We start from the raw sequence: 21,778 nt of genomic DNA on the forward strand, positions 1-21,778 counted from the left end.
ATCTTAAAACTTGGAAGAGTAGTCATTTTGGAACGTTTTCCCCCCCTCATAATTCTAAGCCAATGTTCTAGAACTCCATTGCTCTCAGTTACCAGCAGTGATTGTTACATCAGCATTAGAATGTTCGGCTAAGAACATTCTTATCACTTATCTTATGCCTTAAAGGGCTGATGTCAAAGCTTTGCAGGGCTTGGTTGCGACTCTGCGTCTTTGTCCAGGCAAATGTTAGTGCCATGCCTTAAAAGGCGAGTGGCAGTCAATCGGCCACATCTACTCATTTCTATGAGCATTTGGGACAAGGCAACGCTGATTGTATACATCTCTCCTTTCATCAGTTACCTTGAAAAGCTGGAACCAATGCCTGGCCTGTCACCTGCGTGGGGCCACGAGGCAGGGCCAATCACGCGGACTCTGGATGCCATGGTGACCGACTCAGGACAACTAATCAATCTAAGCTGCCTGCCCGCGTGAGATAGGACGAAACTCGAGAAGCCAGAGCAAAGCAGGACTAACGCGTGAGGAGAGGTCACACTCTTTAGACACAGAGGATACAGCAGAGGATACAGCCAAAGCCAGGGCACTGCAGGTGCAGCTCAGCAAGATTTACAGCACACAAACACAATGCAGTTATAACAGTTTATCTCTGGATAAACTGTTATAAATGGACCATAATGACAGAAAGGAAAGCTCTGGTAATCATAGTCAATGTTTAATTGTACATGTGAGAGTAAAAATTTATTTCCATTATTAATTCACATCAAATGACTTTTTTTTAGCTTTCTTTTTTTTATTTAACACATAAAAGCATCACAACAACAATATACAAATTCTTGATAATCTTTAAAACCAAAACACATTTATACATGCAACATTAGGGTTAAGACAATGAGTAACTTATTGAATAATTGATTTGGAATGTGTACTTAACTTTTTTCTTCAACACATTTCTTCAAATCATGTACATCTGTGCATGAGGGAAATTACAATCCATTATACCATATTAAATGCTAAATTAGAGTGTAAAAAGAAATAGTGGTATTTCTACCTACAATTTCAACAGCTTTTTTTGAAGCGACAACAAAAGAATTCTTGAAGGGCCCACCGGCTATTTTATGTTTGTCATGTAGTCTTTATTAATTAATCCAGAATAAGCATAATTACAGCTTTTTCCTTCCGATGTCTCTCCTTCCATTAATGGCTGACGTATTTCAACAATTTTTAGCGTCTCGTCGAGACGTAGACAGTGCAATAAAATATATATTGACTGGAAGTCTTGCACCGGAGAAAGGGGGTAATTATGTTCTCCTCTGCAAAACCGCGACGTGCCATGCAAGACAATGTGCCTTGCTCTGCAGCGTGCTGACTGGCAAACAAAATAAACAAACTGAATCACTGCAGTTGTCCTCTCGTGCCTTTTCAGTTATGAAGCAGCTCGTTAATTAAAGAGGGCTTGCTCCTGCAGTGTGTTGAAAACATGGGCCACACATAGATAGCGCAAAAGGGGAACAACCTGAAATATATACTTCACAATTTCAATATAAATCAATAAAATGAAAAAAAAAGAGTACAGTAGTCACTTTTAAGGTTATTGCTCCAGATCTATAAAGTGTATTGTGTTGCAATTGGTTGTTAATCACTGTGGCCATTTCCGTTTTAAGTTTCTTTGTCTTGATTGTCTTTTGTGTCATTTACATTAGCATGACTGTTTCTCCGTACAGTCACAACACTAAAACACATTTATTGACACCAAACTGTACATTATGATACTGTCAAAAGGTACATTAATTACACGGAAAAAGGAAATTACAGAGTTAAACCAACACCATGTTTTCATTTACATCGTTTTTTCCTTCTCAGAAGCTGGATTTTTGGGCCCCTTCAGACCCCCAAGTGCTTTCTGGGTAATGCTGTGGAGGGTAAGAGTCCTAGAAGAACCACCGGAATGCTTCACCCCCATTGGCTGGCGCTCGCTACAGAAGAAGAGCAGACACAACATGCTTGCAAATGGAAGCAGATTCAGCTCACAGTCAGTTTAAACGTTGATAAATTCATAAAAGACCATTTTCCCCAACTCATTTTTCCCAATCATCTTCTGTTTTAACAATATTATTAATAGAATTCACAAAAAAGTGCCCATAAAACGAGAGAATAATTACAGATAATGTCATTTTCGACACTCTGGATCAATTTGCCAAACTAAATTAAGCATTTAATTGCGGTGGCTCATTCTGCAATCGCTGAAGGGAGCCTCTTTATTAGTTATCCTCTTTATTTTAAGATGTGACAGGTCTAGAGCCAGGTATAAATGCTGCTTTTTCTAGCATGGCAGTTATAAATGAATGATCACATGTAAGATTTTTTTCTTCTATTTTCACTGGAAAATTGATTCAGTGCAAAAGGGCCTTTTAAAAAAGAAGAAGAAGAAACAAATCATTCAATAATAATTCCCTTCCAGTTTCCGAAGATATCGTCATTAAACAACGTACACGCAATCAGCCAGGTCATAAGAGCACGCAGTGTGACAAAGGAGGATATGTAACCTAGCCCTGGGAACCGGTTTGAACCAGTTTGAACCGGTTTGAACCGGTTTAAACCGGTTTAAACTCCCAGCTGCGAATTCATTCTGTATATTCTGGAGTCTTTCTTGTCTGGTAGCTGACATGTGCTCGGAGTGACAGACTGGGCCGCCATACTCGATGTGAGACGGGCGCCGTGCAGTGACTCACCATGCCATTAGCGCTAGCGCCATGAGGCCTCACACGCGACCAACGTGAATTCCCAGCATGCTTTCTGGTCTTTTTTTAAACCTACCGCCCGACTGAGACAACTATGGGCGGCCTGGCCCTTTCTGGCCTGGCCTTTGATGGAGCACATATCTGGCGCATAAACCACAGCAAAAGAAAAGACAGAATCGCTTCAAAATTAAGAACAAGCTTGCAGGTAAGCCTGTACCGTGGGATTTTATACGCGCAGTTTTAGGAAGATGGAAATAAGACCGTAGCGGAGCGAGGTGAAAAAATTCTGTCTCAAGTTCATCGGCAGTACGAGCACATCCCCCGTGCGCTCTTGTAATTAAGATCTGCCTTTGAGAAACAAGGGCCTTGGAGAACATTTTTCTCAAATTAAAGAAAATTGAGCTCTACACCCCTCCCCAACCCCCCACCCCCCATTAAAATTAACAGCAGAACACAGTGTTCCGGAGAACTAGAAACTACGGCGAGAGCAGTTCATGATCTCAGATAAGAACCCAGGTGAGACATCCAGGGGGGTATTCCATGGAGCAGGATTACTGAGTTAGCTAGATAACTATCGCCAGAGTAGAACCCGGAACAGCTCTTTTTAGTTCAGTCCATGTTCCAGAATTGGGTGGGTTCGGGGTTTTACTCAGCGCAGTTATCCAGCTAACTCTGTAGTCCCGCTTTGTAAAACAGGGCCTCATGACCAATGGATGATCTGTCCTTACACCACGTTTAGCTGCACGGTAACGGTTATGCAATGTGGAGTGGAGCTGGTATGGATGAAGGCTGCGGTAAATTACCAGGAAAGCTCACACCCTGTATAATTTACAATACAGCCGTTTACCAGTGCACATTAATTCAGCGTGTACACAGAGGAATCCCACATGCTGGGGCTTTTCCTTCCACATGCGAAATGAGCCGACCTGTAAAACAGGCGTCTGTAATCCAGCGGGACTTCCCGTTCACTGAGTTAAACTGGGCGGCGATTATCCCGTTTGGGCCGTAAAATGGCAGGGGACCCGGCGCGGCGGGGCAGCGGGGCGGCGAGGGGCGGCGCGCGGCGGCTCGTGTTTCCGTGCTCAGGACCCCCTCCCGCCCCGCGCTCTGACCGCGGAGGGCGAGCCGAGCCGGCGGGGCTGCTGACTCATAATCGAGCGCTAATCTGCTGGTTGTCAGGGACACAGCCGGAAGCAGCACCCCCCCCCCCCAGCCCCCCCCGCCGCTCCCCCATCCACCGCCACCCCCCCCCGCACGCCCCCGCCCCCGCCGCCGCTCCCCCGCCATCGCTCCCCCCCCCCCCCCCCCCGCCTCCTCTCCCTCAGCCCGTGCTTCAGTTCACCCTGGAGGGAGCAGAGGGGGGGGGGGGCGGGGGGGGCGGTAAACCGCACAATGCAGGCAGGATGGTAATGAGCCGCACCGCAGCGGCTAAAATTCAATCAGCGGCGACGTGCCAGCGAGCCCGAGCGGGGGGGGGGGGGGAGAGAGGGGGGGGGGAGAGAGGTGATTTGCGCCAGCGGGCTGCCGTTAAAGACACACGGCGCTCAGCCAGAGAGCGTGGCACACACACGGGGGGGGGGGGAGGGGGAGAAAAACAAAAAATAAAAATCCCACGCCTACGCTGCTCCCCCTGTCACAATCAAAGCCCTTCATCTGCCACGCATGACCCTTTCAATACCGGCTGCGATGGCAACACGAGAAACGCCTCATCTTCAGGGTTTAGCACATTAAAAAGAGAAAATAAAAACCTATATTTTGAAGGATTTCCCCCCCCCCCCCCCCCTTCGCCTGGCCATTTGCAACGCTCTGCACTCACGACGGGTAATTCCAGACTAACACAAACGTCTCGTCTCCAAAACCAATATGTCAGAAATTGATATCAGGCACGGAGAAATCTGATGGAATATAATGGGCCTTAAAAATAGCACAATGCACGGCGTGCATGATGGCGGCGGTGGCGGTGGCGATGGCGGGGGGGGGGGGTGGTTGGGGGGGGGGAGCAGCGGAGGGGGGGGCGCTCTCATTGTCACTGGGCAGACCTTGCGCCGCTCCCTGGGACAGAATGACTGACAGCCGGGGGAGCCGGGCGAGGAGCTGCTCCAGAGCGCTCATTACAGCGCGTGGGCCATACGTCGCCCTGACATGCCCATTATTTATTAACGTATGGACCGGGGGCCCGGCCGCCCCCCCCCGCCCCGCCGCCACAATCCTTCCCAGGGCCGCGGCTGACAGCTTTCTAAATAAATAAATAACGTCCAGCGCTGACACCGCAGCCCCTCCGCGCTCAGGATCTGGCCCGCTGCCGTAATTAAAACAGCGGCTTCCACACCGTCCCGATCCCGACGAAGCAAACGCCTCCAAGAACACGGTAAGGTCACCCTAAATTAAATTTTTTTTTTCTTTGTATCCTCGCAAATATTTCAAAACATGTTTTTTTTTTTTCTTACTGTGATTACATGCCATATAGTTGAAGAGGCTATTATGTTATTATGTTGAAATATTAACCCTAAGCCCCTCCCTCCCATAGGAATGATTAATCAATTTCCTTCCTGAATAACAGAAAAAAAAAATCAGGAAGAGCATATTTTTTTAAAAGCCAAGAACTCCAGCCATTATCCAACTATCCATTATAAAACGCAACATTAGAACTATTTACAAACTGAGGAAAAGTTTTGCAGGAGCAGTCAACCTTCACCGACGTGCAGTGAGCTGCTCGTTACCTACACGTCAGGAATTCTGGGATTGCTGTTGAGCTCAAACCTGCAAGGCGCAGCAATCAATCACCTACAGTCTGATGGAGATGGAGACGTCTCATCTGTTTTTTTTTTGCTAGCAACTGATATCATAGCCACTAATACTGGACATGCAGTACACTTATGCCACAGTCACCCTCATCCATTAAACCACATTTGATTGCTTCAGGACCCGAGGAGCGCGGACGGAAAAAGAAAATGATGAATTACGCGGCGCGCTCACTGAATCGTAAACACAAGCGGCCGAATCGTTCGCTCGTTTACGTGCCACGTGTCATTCAGGAACGGCACGCCACGGACCTATTAAACGCATTTACGCCACGTTCCATATTCCGTATCGTATTATCGTCCCCTGGACTTCCTGTCTCTGTGTGTGTGTGTCTGTCTCAGGGCTGCCCGACTCTGCAGCAGCCAGACATATTTACATCATAAATAAAATAGTGTCACCCAAACCCCACCGCAAATCTGAAGTTAGGGAGCGTTAAAGATGTAGCGATGCTGCTTGAATAACTTACTTGATTCTCACTCATTTTTTTAAATTCATTATAGTGCCAGGCTGGTGCCAGGAAGGAGTAAGGCCTGGACTATTACATGCCCAGCAAAGTTGCTAAGTAATAACACACTGGTGTGTTTCCACTGTATACAACAAAATAATACTTTACTATATGTAAATAAGCAGCCATAAGCAGCTCAGGGGGGTATTTCACGAAGCAGGATTACAGATTTAGCTGGATAACCCAGAACAACTCTTTACTTTAGTCAGTGTGCCAGATTTGGGAGGGTTCTGGGTATCAGTGCACTTGTCCGGCTAACTCGGTGATCCTGGTTCGTGAAACGGGGCGCTGGTCCACACAATTCCACAACATTTGTTCAGACGCACAGATATCACATTACACAAAATAGACCTCAACGTTACCTTCCAAACTTAATTTACCCAGAATCCCCCTGCAACCACAAAGCCCATAATTACACACTGCCCGTTCTCAGAAATAAAGCACCTGCCCATCAAATGACTGCACATGCCCAGTGACTTCACAAAGCATATTCTACACTAAAAGTAACCACACGCTGAATGATTGACACCACAGTCATGGCCTGGACAGGAAGTGGCTTTAAAAATGGCGTCCACTGTAGCAGAATTGTCTGGTGGTACGCAGCGACGGCAGAAGAAATTGTAGCTCAAAATGGCTGTTTTCTCAAAATATTGACCGGAAAAGAAAGCGATGAACTAAGCTATGAAAAGATGCTCATCTGCCTTAATATTTATTACTGGTAGCAGCTATTGCGGTTCTAAAATGCTAAATTATTATTAGACATGTTTTTGTGCATCAATTTTGTACTTCCATCAAATGTGCGTATTGCATTAAATGCCTCTGCAATGCTCCATTTACATAATTGAGTGCCCATCATTCATAATTCGTTCTCATTTAAACAATTACTGTCAACTCTGTTACAGTGGGATACACCTAGCTGCAGTATGTACAGTATGATGTCATTTTGGATTGGGCATTTCCCCCAAGCTGCCGCCTGACATTGGGACCTGTTCTGTCAGGGCCAAACGAGGGGGAAATGCAGGCGGCCCATGAGAATGTTAGGGCTTTGGGGTGATTCTGCTTTAAGAATACCAAATTAGTCAAAACGTGTTGCTGTGAACCACCCTGAGGGCACAGAGTCTGTATGCTTATAGCCCATCTCTTTGGGGCACTAAAGATCCATATTACAATAATACAGATTATTCCTGTTTCATCATATACACGTTGTTCACCTCCTTTTCATATGTGTGTGCAGAAAACATACTCAGGAAGAGCTGCTACCGGCATAATCGACCGGCGCTAGGTGGGAGGATGGACCCCAAGGCCTGAAATCAAATCTTGACCGGGCCAGCACGGACTGTCACCCAGAATCCCAGGGAGGGCTGCATTTTTGGCCTCAGTGCCACCCGAGGAGGAAGGGAGGATTTCATTTGGCAGGATGTCCTCCCGCTCCTCCGTCCCAACAGACAGCTCAGCCAGCTGTTCCTCCCTCCCTTAACCCTTTGAAGAGTGAAGGTTTTTTTGGAATGTTTTTTTTTCTTCAAAATTCTGAGCCAGTGTTCTAGAACTCCACTGCTTTCAAAGGACAGCTGTGATTGTTACATCAGCATTAGAACGTTCAGTTCAGAGCGTTCTAATCGGGCATTTGTGATCTTAAAAAAAATTAGCTGTGCAGCTCAGCTGGTGGTTTGGAGAGTGAAACAGATGGAGGCTTTTCTGAGGATGTGTGTGCTACTGTGTGTGTGTGCCTTCCCAAATGACAGAGCATTACATATTCACAGTCAATGAAAAATGGTGGAATACAAATTTGTTCTAATCTATAGTTGTACAGAGGATGCTAGTGTTATGAAGGGGGTGCAATCAGGCCTTTGAGGGGTACTGATGTATGACCTAAGCTATCCAGCAATAGAAACTGGCTAGCTACAGCTTATGACTGAACTGCAGAAAATCAAGGACAGAATTACTGTAACACTAAGTTACATAAGTAAATAATAAATAACATATTTTGTTATTATAATTTTATTTATTGTAGTTTCAACAACGAGTAGCTACCAAGATTGTATAGCTAATAAAATCCTGTTACATCATCCCCTTTCAAACTTGTGTGTGTCTGTTTACCTTTCCAAGGACAGTCCAGTGGATTTTGTAATTCAGGTTAGTTGGCAAATGAACTGCCCCACAAAAAAGAAGATAATATCGTAATCAGACTGGTTAGATTACACCCCCATTCCTACACACAATACAGCTGAATGGCATTGTACACACTTTTACAGGTGGATGTTGGACATAGCACTGGAGGGACCTGACCTCTGAGCATACCCTCATTAACTTATGTTGCCTCAGTTCACCATCCACCAAGTGTCAATCCAGCCACACCAGACATCAGCCGGCCCCAACAGAGACTTATGGGAGTTTGAGTTTTCATCTTGGATATTATTGTTCAGAGCGTAACAGAACTACAGAAAATCCAAAAGCTATAACAAAAAAAAAAAAAAACACGAGTCAATACAAAACACAAACATAAACTAAATGACATCACTGCCAGTGAGGCTGCTGATGATCTCCAAGATGGTGAGTCATGAGCCACGATCCATAATAATAAACTCATCAGCAAGCGTGGTGGCAACACTCCAGCTATGACGCAAGAATACAGCACCGCACCGAATCAAATTCCAGCTAGAGTTCAGTGAGACGAACGGCTAGAACAAAAGGACAGAGTGCTTCCACAGTGAGCGACAGAAGCGTTCACCACATCTTGGAACTCGGTATATAATTTGCAGGCATTCAGACATGTATGGATTTTCGCTGACTTGTTCAGAAAAGGAATTACTATATTTGTGGAGGCACAGCCTTGCATAAGAGGTGTGGTTCAGGGGTGTGGGGATTAGAACAGGAAGCGTTTAGGAAGAAAGGAATCCATCCCTTCTGAAACACCTCAAAGCAGATTACTGTTACAGAGCGCTGCAAGCATGGCTACGCTAAGCGTACGCTCTCCCCACACAATATTTGACCTTCAGCAAGGAAGCTGGGTTGCCTGAAAAACACCACCCACCGTACGGCATAGTAACACAGAAGACTTTGGGCTCCTCAACCTCCTGAAATGATGTTCCTTTGGGTGGTCTACCTTATCATTTTTTAAAATTCATTCATTTAAATTCACACAATTTCTAAAACATTTTCTTTTGGTGTATTTTTCTTTCTTTGGTGAGAAAAGGGGCATTTCTTCTATTTTCTAAGAGACATTTATTTTTATCAGTTTTACCTTTCTTTACTTCCTTTTTTCTGTGGTTAACATTCAATTTCCAAATTCTCTCTGAAATATGAAGTGAATTTCCAATCTCCTCCAGCTACACTTTAAAGGGAAGGCATGTACTTTCCTGTTCACCCTTTTCACCAAGCAAAAGCAAGAGGAGGTCCTTTACGTGTTAAGCAACAAAGAATTAAGAACGAAATAAACTTAAAAGACATGGTAAAATAATATTTTTGCTCTTTTCCTCTTAGTTAAAAAGGAAACATTGCATTTTTTATTACTATGCACGTCAAGTCAAAAATACATACATTTTCAATATTAACGGTCTTATAATGATCAAACGTGAAGGCCAGTAGGCCTAGCTGGTATTTCTTGAACCGCACGCTCAGGAAAAGAGAGAAAGAAACGAGACTTTATGGCATTAAAGACCGGGTTCTAAACTAGGATTCGAAAGGTGCGTTTCACAGTCATTCCACCAAGTTCGCCCCTCAGGTCTAATAATGAGCTGCATCCTCTGGAAATTGACTCAGTTCTTATATATTATGTTTACCATTAAATAATAGGAGAGCAGCACCATAGAATACAGGATGCAAAGAAAGGCTTCAGTCATCCGTTTCTGACTTCAGTATGGAACTGAGATAGCGAGGATGAACAGCAGCGAGAAATGACTGTTGAGTACAGGTGTTAGGGAATGCGGAACGGAACAATATCATGCCATGGTTTATCTTAGCTGATGGAGCATCAATATCATCCATTCAATAAAAGAGTAGGGCTAGAATTAGGTTTTGGGGTTAAATTAGGGTTAGGACTATAGGGTTAGCGTTTTGGGTTAAGAAAACGGTAAATGTTAGGGTGACGGTGAGATTAGGGTTGTGCTCAGGAGCTCGGAAAAATATTAGGACAAGGTTTAGTCTTTGAATTTGGATGATCCAAAATGTTTCACTAGTGGGATGTAACACTATAGTCGTCATGAAACCCTTGAGGTTGAAAAGGTATTGAAGCATTTTGTTTGCACCCCCCCACAAAATATGGACATCAGACTTGAGATACTGTGCATGGTGAACGTAGCTAAACTCCAAAACGCGATGTGACGCCGACTCCCGACTCCGCGCTCGGCGAGGAGGCTTCAGATCGCACGGCGCGGTTATGTGGGGCCGTGGCGTGGAAAACACGCTCCGCCAAAAAAGAAAAGAAAAATCAATTCACCGAAGAGGCTGCGCTATTAGGAGCCACGTGGGACAGCCGGAGCGGAGGCTAAATGAGGCAACGCGCTGCAAGCTCTCCCAAACGCTGGAACCCACCGCAGAGGAGCAGCAGCTCTGAGGAGCAGCAGCTCCGAGCACACGGACAGGAGCCCTCCAGCGCCTCCGCCCCCATCCCAGGCTCTAAATTAAGCACAAACCGCACCCCGATTCTCAACGTAATTAAAATATACCCCTCTCTCAACCTGGTTGAGAGTTAAGTATTTTCTCGAAGCATACACTACAAAAGAACTCTTAAAATATTAATTTGGGGCCATTTAACAACAATCTTAATAAAAAAAAAAAAGTGAATGACCAGAAATTGGACTGCTTCAATATGTCTTGGAAAACTCAATTTCACAATTTTTAATTAATGATTTTTATTGAAGTTGAAATATTTGACTCTGTACAATGCAACACCTACTTATACTATAGCAGAAAACAAATTACAGGGAGCAGATTTGTTGTCATCTTTGTTAAGCAATTCCAGTTCGCCTGCAATGACAAATAATGTATGGAAGATCTGCTCTCTTGCCCATTTCAGATTTTACAGGCATCTTCCCCTGGCAACTATGACAGATGCCATAGTCATTTACAGCTTTACACATGGCAAGGCTTTTAAATAGACTGCACCATACTGCCAGGTTGCAGGTCATCTTAAAAAAAAATAAAAATAATGCATGCTTATTGCAAGCGGTAATTTGAGATCATTGCGGTGAATCGCAGTAAATGTCCTGTATTTGCATAAAGACTTATCATTTGCCACTGTATGCAGAAAACACAATTTCAGTACGTATGACCCAGAAAATGCACTTTGTAGCCATTTCCTCCCCAGCACAGTCGCAGGAGCCTCCCACCAACTACCACTCTGCGAAGCACACGTAATTTGTTTATGACACTTGCAACATTTAATGGGCCCAAAAGCAGCGCCATTGCACAATTTCATAGTTTTGTGGACAAGCTTAGTCACCCTGGTATAGGTTTCCAGTTCTCGGTGCTGATAAGAAGCAAGCATGGCAGGATAAAATACTCTATTTATTGATGACGTAACTTTTAATGCATTCATTAATTAAGTTACCAAATTTATTTTTCTATCAGCATTGTAGAAAAGGCCACCAAAATCAGCGAGCAATGTTCTGTACCTTTGAAAGCAAAACAATAAAAATAACACGGTGGAAACAGCAAAATGTAAAACTCAGGCATGAGGTTTTAAATGTAAATTTCCCGGGAATAAGAAATGCAAAATTGGCGGCTATCGAAAAGTATGGTCAGAAAGTTTTGCTTATTCATATTCTAAATGAAACTGCTAGCCTTGCTGGATCTGGCCTTTTGAAAGGCTACTGCAAAGCACTTCTGAGTTGATAGCAATAAATCATTTTATAGCCCAGGGTTGCGTAAGTCACTGCTCTGTAGAAACAACAGAAGTGCTGGGCTACTGTAATAAGCATTACTGTAAGCTTTTATGTTCGGACTGAAGGTTTAACCATTACAGGCATACAGTTCTCAAAGTTTGAGCCAATGAAAAGTAAAAAAAAGGAAGTTCTTAGAAAACAGTGTCGTGCCTCTTTTTGACTTTTCATTTTGAACATCTCTTTTTGGAATTCTAAGTCAGAATTCTAGAACTCTGTTACATCAGCATTCGAATATTCAGTTAAGAATATTCTAATCACATATTCCTGATCGTACACCTTAAAGAGTTAAAGTGCAGCACACTGATGACCTCTCAGGGCAACCACCCTCCACAGGGTACCACTTCCCAAACCCCCCCCCCCGCCCCCCTCTTGCCCCCCTACAGCATGGCCAGCGGCAATGTCATCTCTCCCACTGCCAAACTGCAAGCTGCTCGCTCAGACCAGGGCAGAGGAGGAAACAGCTCACGCCAGGCAAGAGCTAAGCCCAGGCACCTCTGGTCACACCTCTGTCTTAACTGGAGGCAGTACCAAAAAAAAGGTAGGCAAGAGTGGTTGTCTGGCAGTCGGAGGGTTGCCGGTTCGATCCCCGCCCTGGGCGTGTCGAAGTGTAAAGCGCTTTGGATAAAAGCGCTATATAAATGCAGTCCATTTACCATTTACCAAAAAACAGAAACCCTGGTAAACTCTTCTTACGGCGCCTGCATCCTCTGAACGAGCAGCGAAGGCCACGGGACCGGCTGGGTAAACAGACGCAGACAGAAGATCCGCGGCGCGTGGCGATCTCGGAACCCGCTGCCCCAGCCCCGGGCGCCCTGGGGTTCCGCGCCGGGAGACGTGGGTAATTAAACGGCCCGTGAGCCTCTCGGCTTTACCGGCGCTTAGGGCCCTAACGGCTGAGACAAATCGTGTGGGGAGGCTTTTCAAAAAAAAATAAAAATATATATATATATATATTTTTTTAGCCCCAGTCAAATTAATCAGCAGTTTTAATAAAAGCTTGTGTAAAATCCAGCAACTTTGAAGTCTGCAGATCGAATGTAAAGGCTATCTGTCCCTCAGGCCCCCTCCCTCCCGCCACCCAGCCCCCTCCCCCCCACACCCGCCATGCCCTGCAGAGATTGGCTGGGAGCACTTTCAGCTACCTTCAGGGACGACACGAGGGGTGGGGGATGGGGGGGCGGCCACCAAATCACTCTTATCTATTCCGGGCACACTCTATCTCGCTGGTGACACACAATCTAGCTTGCGCGATTGGGCCCTCTATCCCTCATTATGGAAAGGCTCCTAGCGTTTCTTCAAGGTCTTATCTTATTTGGTTTTTTTTGTATGATATAGTTTTCCCACTGACCTTCCATTCGTTCAATCATTTCATCCTTTCATTACCTCGCAAGAAAAGGCCTTCTGCAGAAGAATGCTTTCTCGGTAAAACGCCATTTTCTGTCGGTAGAAAAGTGGACTGAGGGGTTTTGACATCTGCTCCTTGTTTCCATGGATGGCACAGTTCAACGGGGGAAGGCTACCATTTTTCTTCTACTGTAATAAACCGGATCCACACACATCAGAACCACCTTGGGCAGATAGTGTCATTAAGGTATATGGAGATCAAGTTATTCATGTAAAGGACAAGAATGCACTGTCAATCTTGCTATTAAAAAGAAAACAAAAAATATCTTTTTATTTCAGTGATGAATATTTTCATTTTAGCACACATTTTACACAAGTATTATTCATATATTCCTAAGCTATTATATATGCAATTTTTCTTATGCATAACCTTATCTGCCGGAATGTTGTTCAGTACTTGAAGAGGCATTTAACTAGCTTATCTACTATTATAAATCAATAGAGTTTAGGTTAGGGTTAGAGTTTGTTCTGTACAAGCTGGGATGCTGGGTAAATTTAGATACATTTATGTTTGTTTTACACACTGAATCCTTAATGCATTTGACTCGGATTGACCTAGATGCGTCATTGACCAGACTTCCTGTTGTAAGAACCCAGTAGGCCACACTGGACCTTATAAATTAAATTCTAACCAAACAACATGAAGGGCAAAGATTCAACATGAAGATTAAGAATATTTTGTGCGAAAGAGGACAGTTTCATTAATTTACTAATACAATTCTGATTAATCATAAACTGCGGCCACTGCAAATGAAATAGCTACCAAGCTACTCCCATTAGACTTCGTTATAACTGTCACAAACCATACAGCAAAGTTGTTCTGGCAGAATCTTGAACACTTATTTACGTCATGTCACAATCAATGCGCATTGTTAAACTTAATCAAGGCTTTTAAAACGCAACGAATGTTTCAGGTTCTTTAATTAAGGAAAAGAGCAAGAAAAATGATTTCTTTGACAAAGAATAATGCTCACACCAGAAATGGCATCAGCATCAGAAGAGCACTTACTTCTCTGGAAAATCATATTCCACTGGGCGGGAAGCACAGCGCATAGCTCAGCCAGCGGCCATGGCGGTGGTCACAACAAAGCACGGACCAGTCCGGACCATCCAAGAGGTTCATCTGAGACTAAGGTGGCTGATCCATCACTCACATGCATTGTATGCTAAGAAAGTTGCCGGGTAAAGTCCTACCTACATACAACACGGCATTGGTTTGCACGAAATAAGTCACACAATGCAGGATGTTCATTTTTATAATATTTTATAATATGTTTTTAGCATTACAGCCCTTGCATTCACAATCTACCTGGTCAACCTGACCAACACCTGGACTGCACTCTCTCCACCTGTCCCATTGCTGAAACAAAAGGCGAAACTTCTGACTCGTCATTGGCTGTGCTGTTATCACTACTCCGCTACCTGGAAGAACATCTGCGGGAGCACACCTGACGAGTCTCCCTGAGCCAAGTCGATCCACACGGAGCTGTAAATGTATGGCAGTAATGGCTGACATAACACTGACAGGTGAAACCTGATGTGTCTAGAGATTCTGGCCACAGATGTCTTTAGCCAGCAGTATGCAAATGACACAGATGACCTCTATTCCTCTGCAAATTCTACCCGAATTTTAACCGCTCAGTCAGGGTCGCAGGCCCGTCGAACCATCACAACAGCCTAAATTATTTCTGAAGAGTGCAAACTAATATTCATAGCATCCGAGATGCACAGAGAAAAAGCCATTACTTTTACTCCACAGTCCAGCAGCTGAGCTGCACAGACATGGCGCCGGTTAATATCGCACATCTAGTGCAGGTATGCAGCAGGAAGCTGACCAATAGGAAGATTCGTCATTGGGCAACGAGGCAAGGAACACTGCTGACTTGGAAAAAAGTAGCATTTTAATGCAGATTTATTGTTCCCGCGTATTATTTAAAAGAAATATTAGAGGCGACGTATCTTTATGGAAGGAAATAGGGTACCAGACAGTAAGGGGTAGGGGAGATGCTAAACCCCCATATGCTAGACCCATTTTGGGGTCTATAAGAGGGAGAGAGGCACGTCAGGCGGAGACACTGGACAACCCTCCAAGGTAACGTATAACCGAGCCAAATTAAAGTGGCATTAGAGTAAATTGGCTCTGCCGTTTCCGGGGTGTGAGTAAAATTTCCATTTGCATTTTTCCACAGCTACTTAAGATATAATTAGTTCAGGGTTATTCCCACGTGGAAAGACTGACAGCAAAAATATGACTGGCTGCCAGGGCCTTATCGCATCTTCCAAAGCAGGAGGCATGAGGCATGGGCTTACTGAGATAGTGAGCTCGCCTATTCTTCTGCGTGCGTGCGTGTGTGTGTGTGTGCGTGTGTGTGTGTGCGTGTGTGTGTGTGACAGGGATACTATATGTGGAATGGCAGTTATTTTCTTGCTCTGCACTGGGTTTTTAGAAACAAATAAACAAATAAAGAAATAAAGAAATAATATCATATACATTCAGTCAGACATGATTTTCACTGGATCTTCTAGAACAATCCACTGAGTGAATCTTTATTTCTATCTCTGTCATTTCTATCAATGTTTAAACCCCTCCAGACTATGATACTCTCACATAGCCTGAATTTGTCACGCATTAAGTTTACTGTTGAATTGCATGCAGGTGTCCTTCTGCTCCTCGAAACCTCTACACATGTCATGTATGGTATGGTGTCCTCAAAGTCAGATGCTTTGTTGGGTTTAGATAACAGATGGTTCACAGTTATATGTCTCATACCTACTGTATTTGCAAAATGACCCATTTGGAGAGAATTCCTCTAAACGGTGAAAAACATCTATCACCATTTCGTTTCAAATCACATCAAAATAACTGGCTGACTTGTGGATCTCACACACATCTGACCCGTGGCTGTCTGATCTACATACATACAAAATGCATTTTGCTATAAATTGTACACATCCTACGTAATGCTGCGTATTTCCTCATGAACCAAAGTAGAAGCGAAATATACTGGCCCAGCCGCTCAACCCGTGCTAACAAACATCAATACCGAGACGTCAGATCAGGAATGACATAATGTGGCTAGCTTTCAATGTTAGTATTAGCAATTCACTGGACAGATACAATCTGAATTTTAGCTTCGTAAACACCGCTACTGAATTAGATGCTCACTGCCCTTGATACTGTATGTCTCCAAAATTGAAAGGAAATTGCAAATACAAAGAAAGCATAAAAACACATTGCACTTGCTCAATGTGATTAAGCACACTAAACATATTAGAAAGTCAAGCACAGATGCAGTTCATTAAACAATTGCTCAAAATCCAGATAATCAGAAGCATGCACCCATTTGCTTCAAATTGTTGATATTTCCTGTATGCATGGAGGTTACAGTCCGTTTAAATGCAGAATGCATATACCACACACCGTTGTTCTATTACCAAATATGCAAAATATGAATAAATATCAGTTGACACGCAGTAAAATATATTCATGAGGGGTTTAGAAATAATGTGGATACGCCCCGCACAACTTAATTAAGAGCATATCACAATCATCTGCGAGAGGGCAATTAAATAATTGGTTTTACAAATGTAATTAGTCCCCCAATATTGGCATGAATTTTGTTTACCGTTTTCATTGTACAATGTCATCTTTTAACTGTCAATATGCAATTCTTTTTGAAGCCCCCTTTTCTAACACGCATCACACCGTGGACCAGTTACCGCAATTAAATTTAAACTCTAGACTGGGACAGAGGGTTAAAACGAGCAGTAACATGTTTGTGCCATCTTAGCCTGCTGTGCATGCTGCCACTTACAGCGGTGGGGGAGGAGCCTCAGCCACAGACTTATCCTAAAGCAATTCAGTTTAAATCATCACCAGGGGAAAAAGAAAAAAAAAAAAAAAACCCTCAACGCTCACGTTTTTTTTTTTCCTTCGTAACTTTGGGCCATTTTATTGAAAACACGTCTGGGAGACGCTGCGACGCGCTCGGTTCTTGCGGCTGGGACTTGTTGTGTGTGTGTGTGGGATATTGATTGGTCCGTCCAGGGCGAGTTTACATAATTGGTTAAAATGATCAAGTGCGGAGAGGGGAAGGCTCGCAGCCGAAAACCCATTTCCCAACTCTGCCTGGAGCCCAGCCAAGCCCCGGGTTGGTTGGGATGCGTTCCAGCCCCAGCCTGACTGGCAGTAATTAGGGGTGTCTGAGCCAAGCTCAGCTTGCGCTCCGCGCAAACACCCCTAATTACTGCCAATTAGGCTAGGCGGGCAGGCAGATTCGAGAAGCCCGGGATATTCAGGCATGGGTGGGCATGGAATAAAAAAAAAAAAAAAAAAGGGGCTGAAGTGCTTAAACGTGACTAAATGAAAAGGTTAATGCTCTGGAGTGTGGAAAGAAAGGAGGGAGGGAGAGGGAAAGAGAGAGAGAGAGAGAGAGGGGGGGCACAGAGCAGAAAGAGAGAGAGAGAGAGAGGGGGAAACAAAGAGAGAGAGAGAGACAGAAAGAGAGAGAGAGAGAGAAAAACAGAGGGGGGGCACAGAGCAGAGAAAGAGAGAGGGGGGCACAGAGCAAAGAGAGAGAGAGAGAGAGAGAGAGGGGGGGCACAAAGAGAGAGAGAGAGAGAGAGAGAGAGAGAGAGAGAGAGAGAGGATGTCTCACCTCATGTGACGTGCCCGGCTTTTTCTTCAGCTCCTCGCATTTCCTAAACTTGCAGATCTGGTGGCCGGTCTTGCGGTTGCGGCAGCTGCTGCAGACGCCGCAGTTGATGAGCCGCCTGCAGGGGGCGCACACCCCGCACCGTTTCCTCTTCTTCTTGGCGGCCGCGTTGCCGCCGGACGCCGACGCGCTGCTCTGCGGGCAGTCCGCCAGGTTGGCGATCTGAAAGGCGCTGTCGGAGACGGCCGACGACGCCGCTGGGGAGTGCAGCGCCGTCATGACGATGACCCCGGGAGGTAACGAGATGCCGCCCAGAGCCGGAATGGCGGAGAACGTCCCGACGCGGTCCGGGAGATTCATTATCTCCGCCTCGGCCGAGCCGCACTTCAGCTTGTCCATGCACTCTCCCGCCAGCGGCCTGCAGTGTTCGGGGGACAAGGCGCCGAGGAAATTATTATTCGCCATTTGCAGAGCCTCTGGCGGCAGGCCAGGCTTCCCCGGCCGCTGGGACTCGTTTCGGTGCACGGCGGTCCTATTAGGGTTTAATGCCGCTGATTTCCTTCCCCAGAGCATGGCGTTATCGCAGTTCCACGGGGACACGCCGATCCTGGCGCTGGGAAAAATCGGCGTGGTGATGCGAGCGATCTTGGCGGCCTGCGGAAACGCCCCGTTGGTTTTGTAAAAGTTGGCGAAGGACCTGTACCTCTCCATTTCCGCATTGTAATCCAAAACGGAGTTTAATCCACTGGAGTCCAGCTGAAGGTTGTCCTTCTGCAGCAGGGAGACGTCAGCGCCCTGTCCGGTCTCAACACAAAGGGCATTGTTCATATTCGACATGGCCAGAACTGTTCGGGGGTTTCACAAACAAAGTCCGGGGTCGTGCTCTCCTTCGTCAAACTGGGGTCAGTTACAAACAAGACTTTATCCTCCGGGGCATCCTTTCTGGCGCTAGAACAAGAAACAGCCAACGTTTATATGACATAACATGTTTGTTACGGTTCATTTCGTTTATCGAGTTACTTAAAGGAAAGGAAGAGCATATTGGCCTATTCGATGAGTCGGCTGACATTTCTCTAATTATTTTCTGATGGGACATTCCAGGAGCTGATCTTTGACGTCATTACAATCATAGGGTACTGTAGGTGAGAAACACTAACATGTCTTCAAAATCCAGACCAAACATTGGCCCTCATGAGGGGTAAGACAGTTCCACAACAAAATTGAACGTACTTTAGACAGCAACGTGATATTTCAGACAGTTTGGCCTATTCTCCGTATAAATTTTATTTAGATTATTTGTTTATCCATCTATCCATCCATTATCTATACCCGCATATCCTGGGCAGGGTCGCGGGGGGTGCTGGAGCCAATCCCAGTGTGCATTGGGCGAGGGCAGGAATTGTTTATCCAGCATTCTCTTAAAATATAAAGAAAAATCCAACAAAACAACCGTCGTATTTCTCCAGCAATATCAGGCGACACATTCACTATCCTCCATATATTACTGAGGGCACACATATCCTCAAAAATACACAACAATGCAGAAATATTACTGTTCATTGGACTGCAGGTAACAGCTGATATTTTCAATTAATGTGACCCTCATGCCAAATTACGTCAACAAGCCTCAGTCAAACTTATAAAAGACATCTGGCATTCATTAATTCCTAGGCCAATCACATTTGCTGAACAAGTGCAAGATAGCCAATGGGAGCAACTTTAAACCCAAGCAAACCAAAGATGTAGCAACAGTAGTGTCGGTTGCCTTAGGCGACTCCATTTCCTCTCTCAAGTTCGTCTGGATTTTGTTTCCGTTGATAAAAGCCCATTAGACACATCCATTACCTTCACTTAGATTTTCTTTTAATTGCTAAAGCCAATACACTTCAGGAACACTACAGCAGTCAAAAATTACAGAGGTGCATTAGACTGGCAACAAGCTGGACACCATTATTGATGGTCTATGTTAGTGTTCCAAATAATTCAGATTAAGGAAATACCTCAACATTTCAATTTAGAACATCAAATTTGATTGCTTAGATGAGGCATTTCTATTGAACTATTTTGCCTTACTGAACAGCAATTTTACTACAGACTGCCTTCAATAAAGCATCATAAAAAATCGGATACTTTTCTTGGTTAGGTAAGGTAATGCCAATAAACTACTAGGCTATCTTTGCTTGGTTTATGCACAATATCTGTAAATATTAACCTGTAAATATATATATTTTTTAAAAAAAACATACAGGAGAGAGGACAACAACACATTACATTTTCTTTGTGCCTTTTGCTACCAGAAAACTCAGCAATACAAACCATAACAAAAAATGCGCTCATCAACAAAGAAAAATAAGACAGAAAACTAAGACAGCTGAGTCAATTGAACATATTAGATGAATAAACAGCATGAGGTCAAATAGTTACTCAATCAATCCAACCCTCAAGGCTCAAAAATAAACAAATAGCAACAAAGCGGCCGGTGGTAATTGCGTCTCAATTATTGATTATCAGACCGCTAAAAGTTTAGTGGAACAAAAATACTCAATAAGCTGGTAAGCGGGAGAAAGTACTGTAGATCCATTGAGCAGCCCCCACGCCGCGGCACCGCGATGCCATTAATTACTCCCCGTCTGGTCTGTCGGAGACGCTCGGATCAAAGGTCATGCTTGGAGAATCCGAGGAGGGTACTGGACGGTGCAATTAAAACACATTAATCCTCCCGTGCCTCAATCGCTTGGCACCAGCGCAACCCACGTAACACCTCGTTGTCAGAAAGCATGCAAATATAATTTGTGGGGGAGTAAAATGGAAGAGCATCACCTACCCGTTTCCTGACGAAAAGAGATCCCAGACGCTGCCAGTCTGCAAATATAGAGCATCGCTGCAACGACGAAAGGGGGAAAAGGACGCAAGATCTGTGAAGGAACAACGTAGGCGCTCAAAACAAAAGGTTCATTTTTTAAAAAAAATTGACGGCCGTATTCGCAAAAAGTAAGAAACTGAGAGCAGAAATGAAGGGGGGCGACGGCAGCGATTAGCAGTGTGCCGCTGAGCCGAATGAGTGTTACGCAAGGTTAGGTGTTTCCTCTCGGTTCGGGGTGTATTGTGTGTAGCAGCCGAGTGTTAGCTCGGTCCGCTTCTCCTGTCGCTGTGTGTGGCTGATTGCTGCTGAGGTGAGGAAGCTGGGACGTGGACACCTACTGATCATTGGCTGGAAATTACTATAGAAACACGAGGAGCACTGGGAGGGGGGATGGCTTCGGGCTCCCTTTTGGGAAATAGCTGTGGGAAGCTGCGTCTTCGCGTCTTAACCTTTTTTTTTTTTTTAATCCCTCTCTGTCTCCCCCCTTTCCATTACATTCAGCCACGAAGCGGTATTTAGAGACGCTTATAATATTCCAGGAGGACGTTTCGTAATATGGATGCCTTGGTTCATTGATAACTTGTAAAATTAATTACAATCCTGGCGCACTGTGATTAAGATGAAATGCTCCGACCATGGTGGTGGATTTTTTTCCTTTTTTTCTGGAGAAAGGCGGCCATAATTATGGAGACCTGCGAGCACGACCGCAGAGACTCGGCACGAGATGAATTCTTCTAGATTGACGTGTACAGATAGAGAGGAATATTTATGTACATACGCAGCAGAAATAGTTTTGATGACCAAAAAAACGTATTAAATACATTTTTCTCACAGTCATACAAGGTTACAAAGAATAAGCTTGTGTATGTTACGGTTTTTAATCGTGTGAATAAAAAAAATGCATTAAAAAATGTTTTCTCCCTGAAAATATG

The 21,778-nt window shown here is 44.6% G+C and overlaps 1 protein-coding gene across 2 annotated transcripts; it reads right to left on the bottom strand.

Annotated features, from left to right (window-relative positions):
* Positions 1–692: 692 nt before the first annotated feature.
* LOC118231237 (CXXC-type zinc finger protein 4-like) lies at positions 693–21,334 on the bottom strand. 2 transcript variants are annotated; one of them, XM_035424881.1, is made up of 3 exons: positions 20,808–21,334; positions 17,987–18,931; positions 693–1,970 (listed from the first exon to the last, which is right to left on the bottom strand). In XM_035424881.1, the coding sequence occupies exons 2-3, from the start codon at positions 18,818–18,820 to the stop codon at positions 1,926–1,928; spliced, it is 879 nt and encodes a 292-aa protein (XP_035280772.1). In that variant the 5' UTR covers positions 18,821–18,931; positions 20,808–21,334; the 3' UTR covers positions 693–1,925. The 2 variants fall into 2 exon arrangements, with proteins under 2 accessions (XP_035280772.1, XP_035280773.1); XM_035424882.1 differs by lacking the exon at positions 20,808–21,334 and adding an exon at positions 20,554–20,768.
* Positions 21,335–21,778: the final 444 nt, after the last annotated feature.

This window comes from Anguilla anguilla, chromosome 7, assembly GCF_013347855.1.
Source record: "Anguilla anguilla isolate fAngAng1 chromosome 7, fAngAng1.pri, whole genome shotgun sequence".
Classification (NCBI taxonomy): Eukaryota; Metazoa; Chordata; class Actinopteri; order Anguilliformes; family Anguillidae; genus Anguilla; species Anguilla anguilla.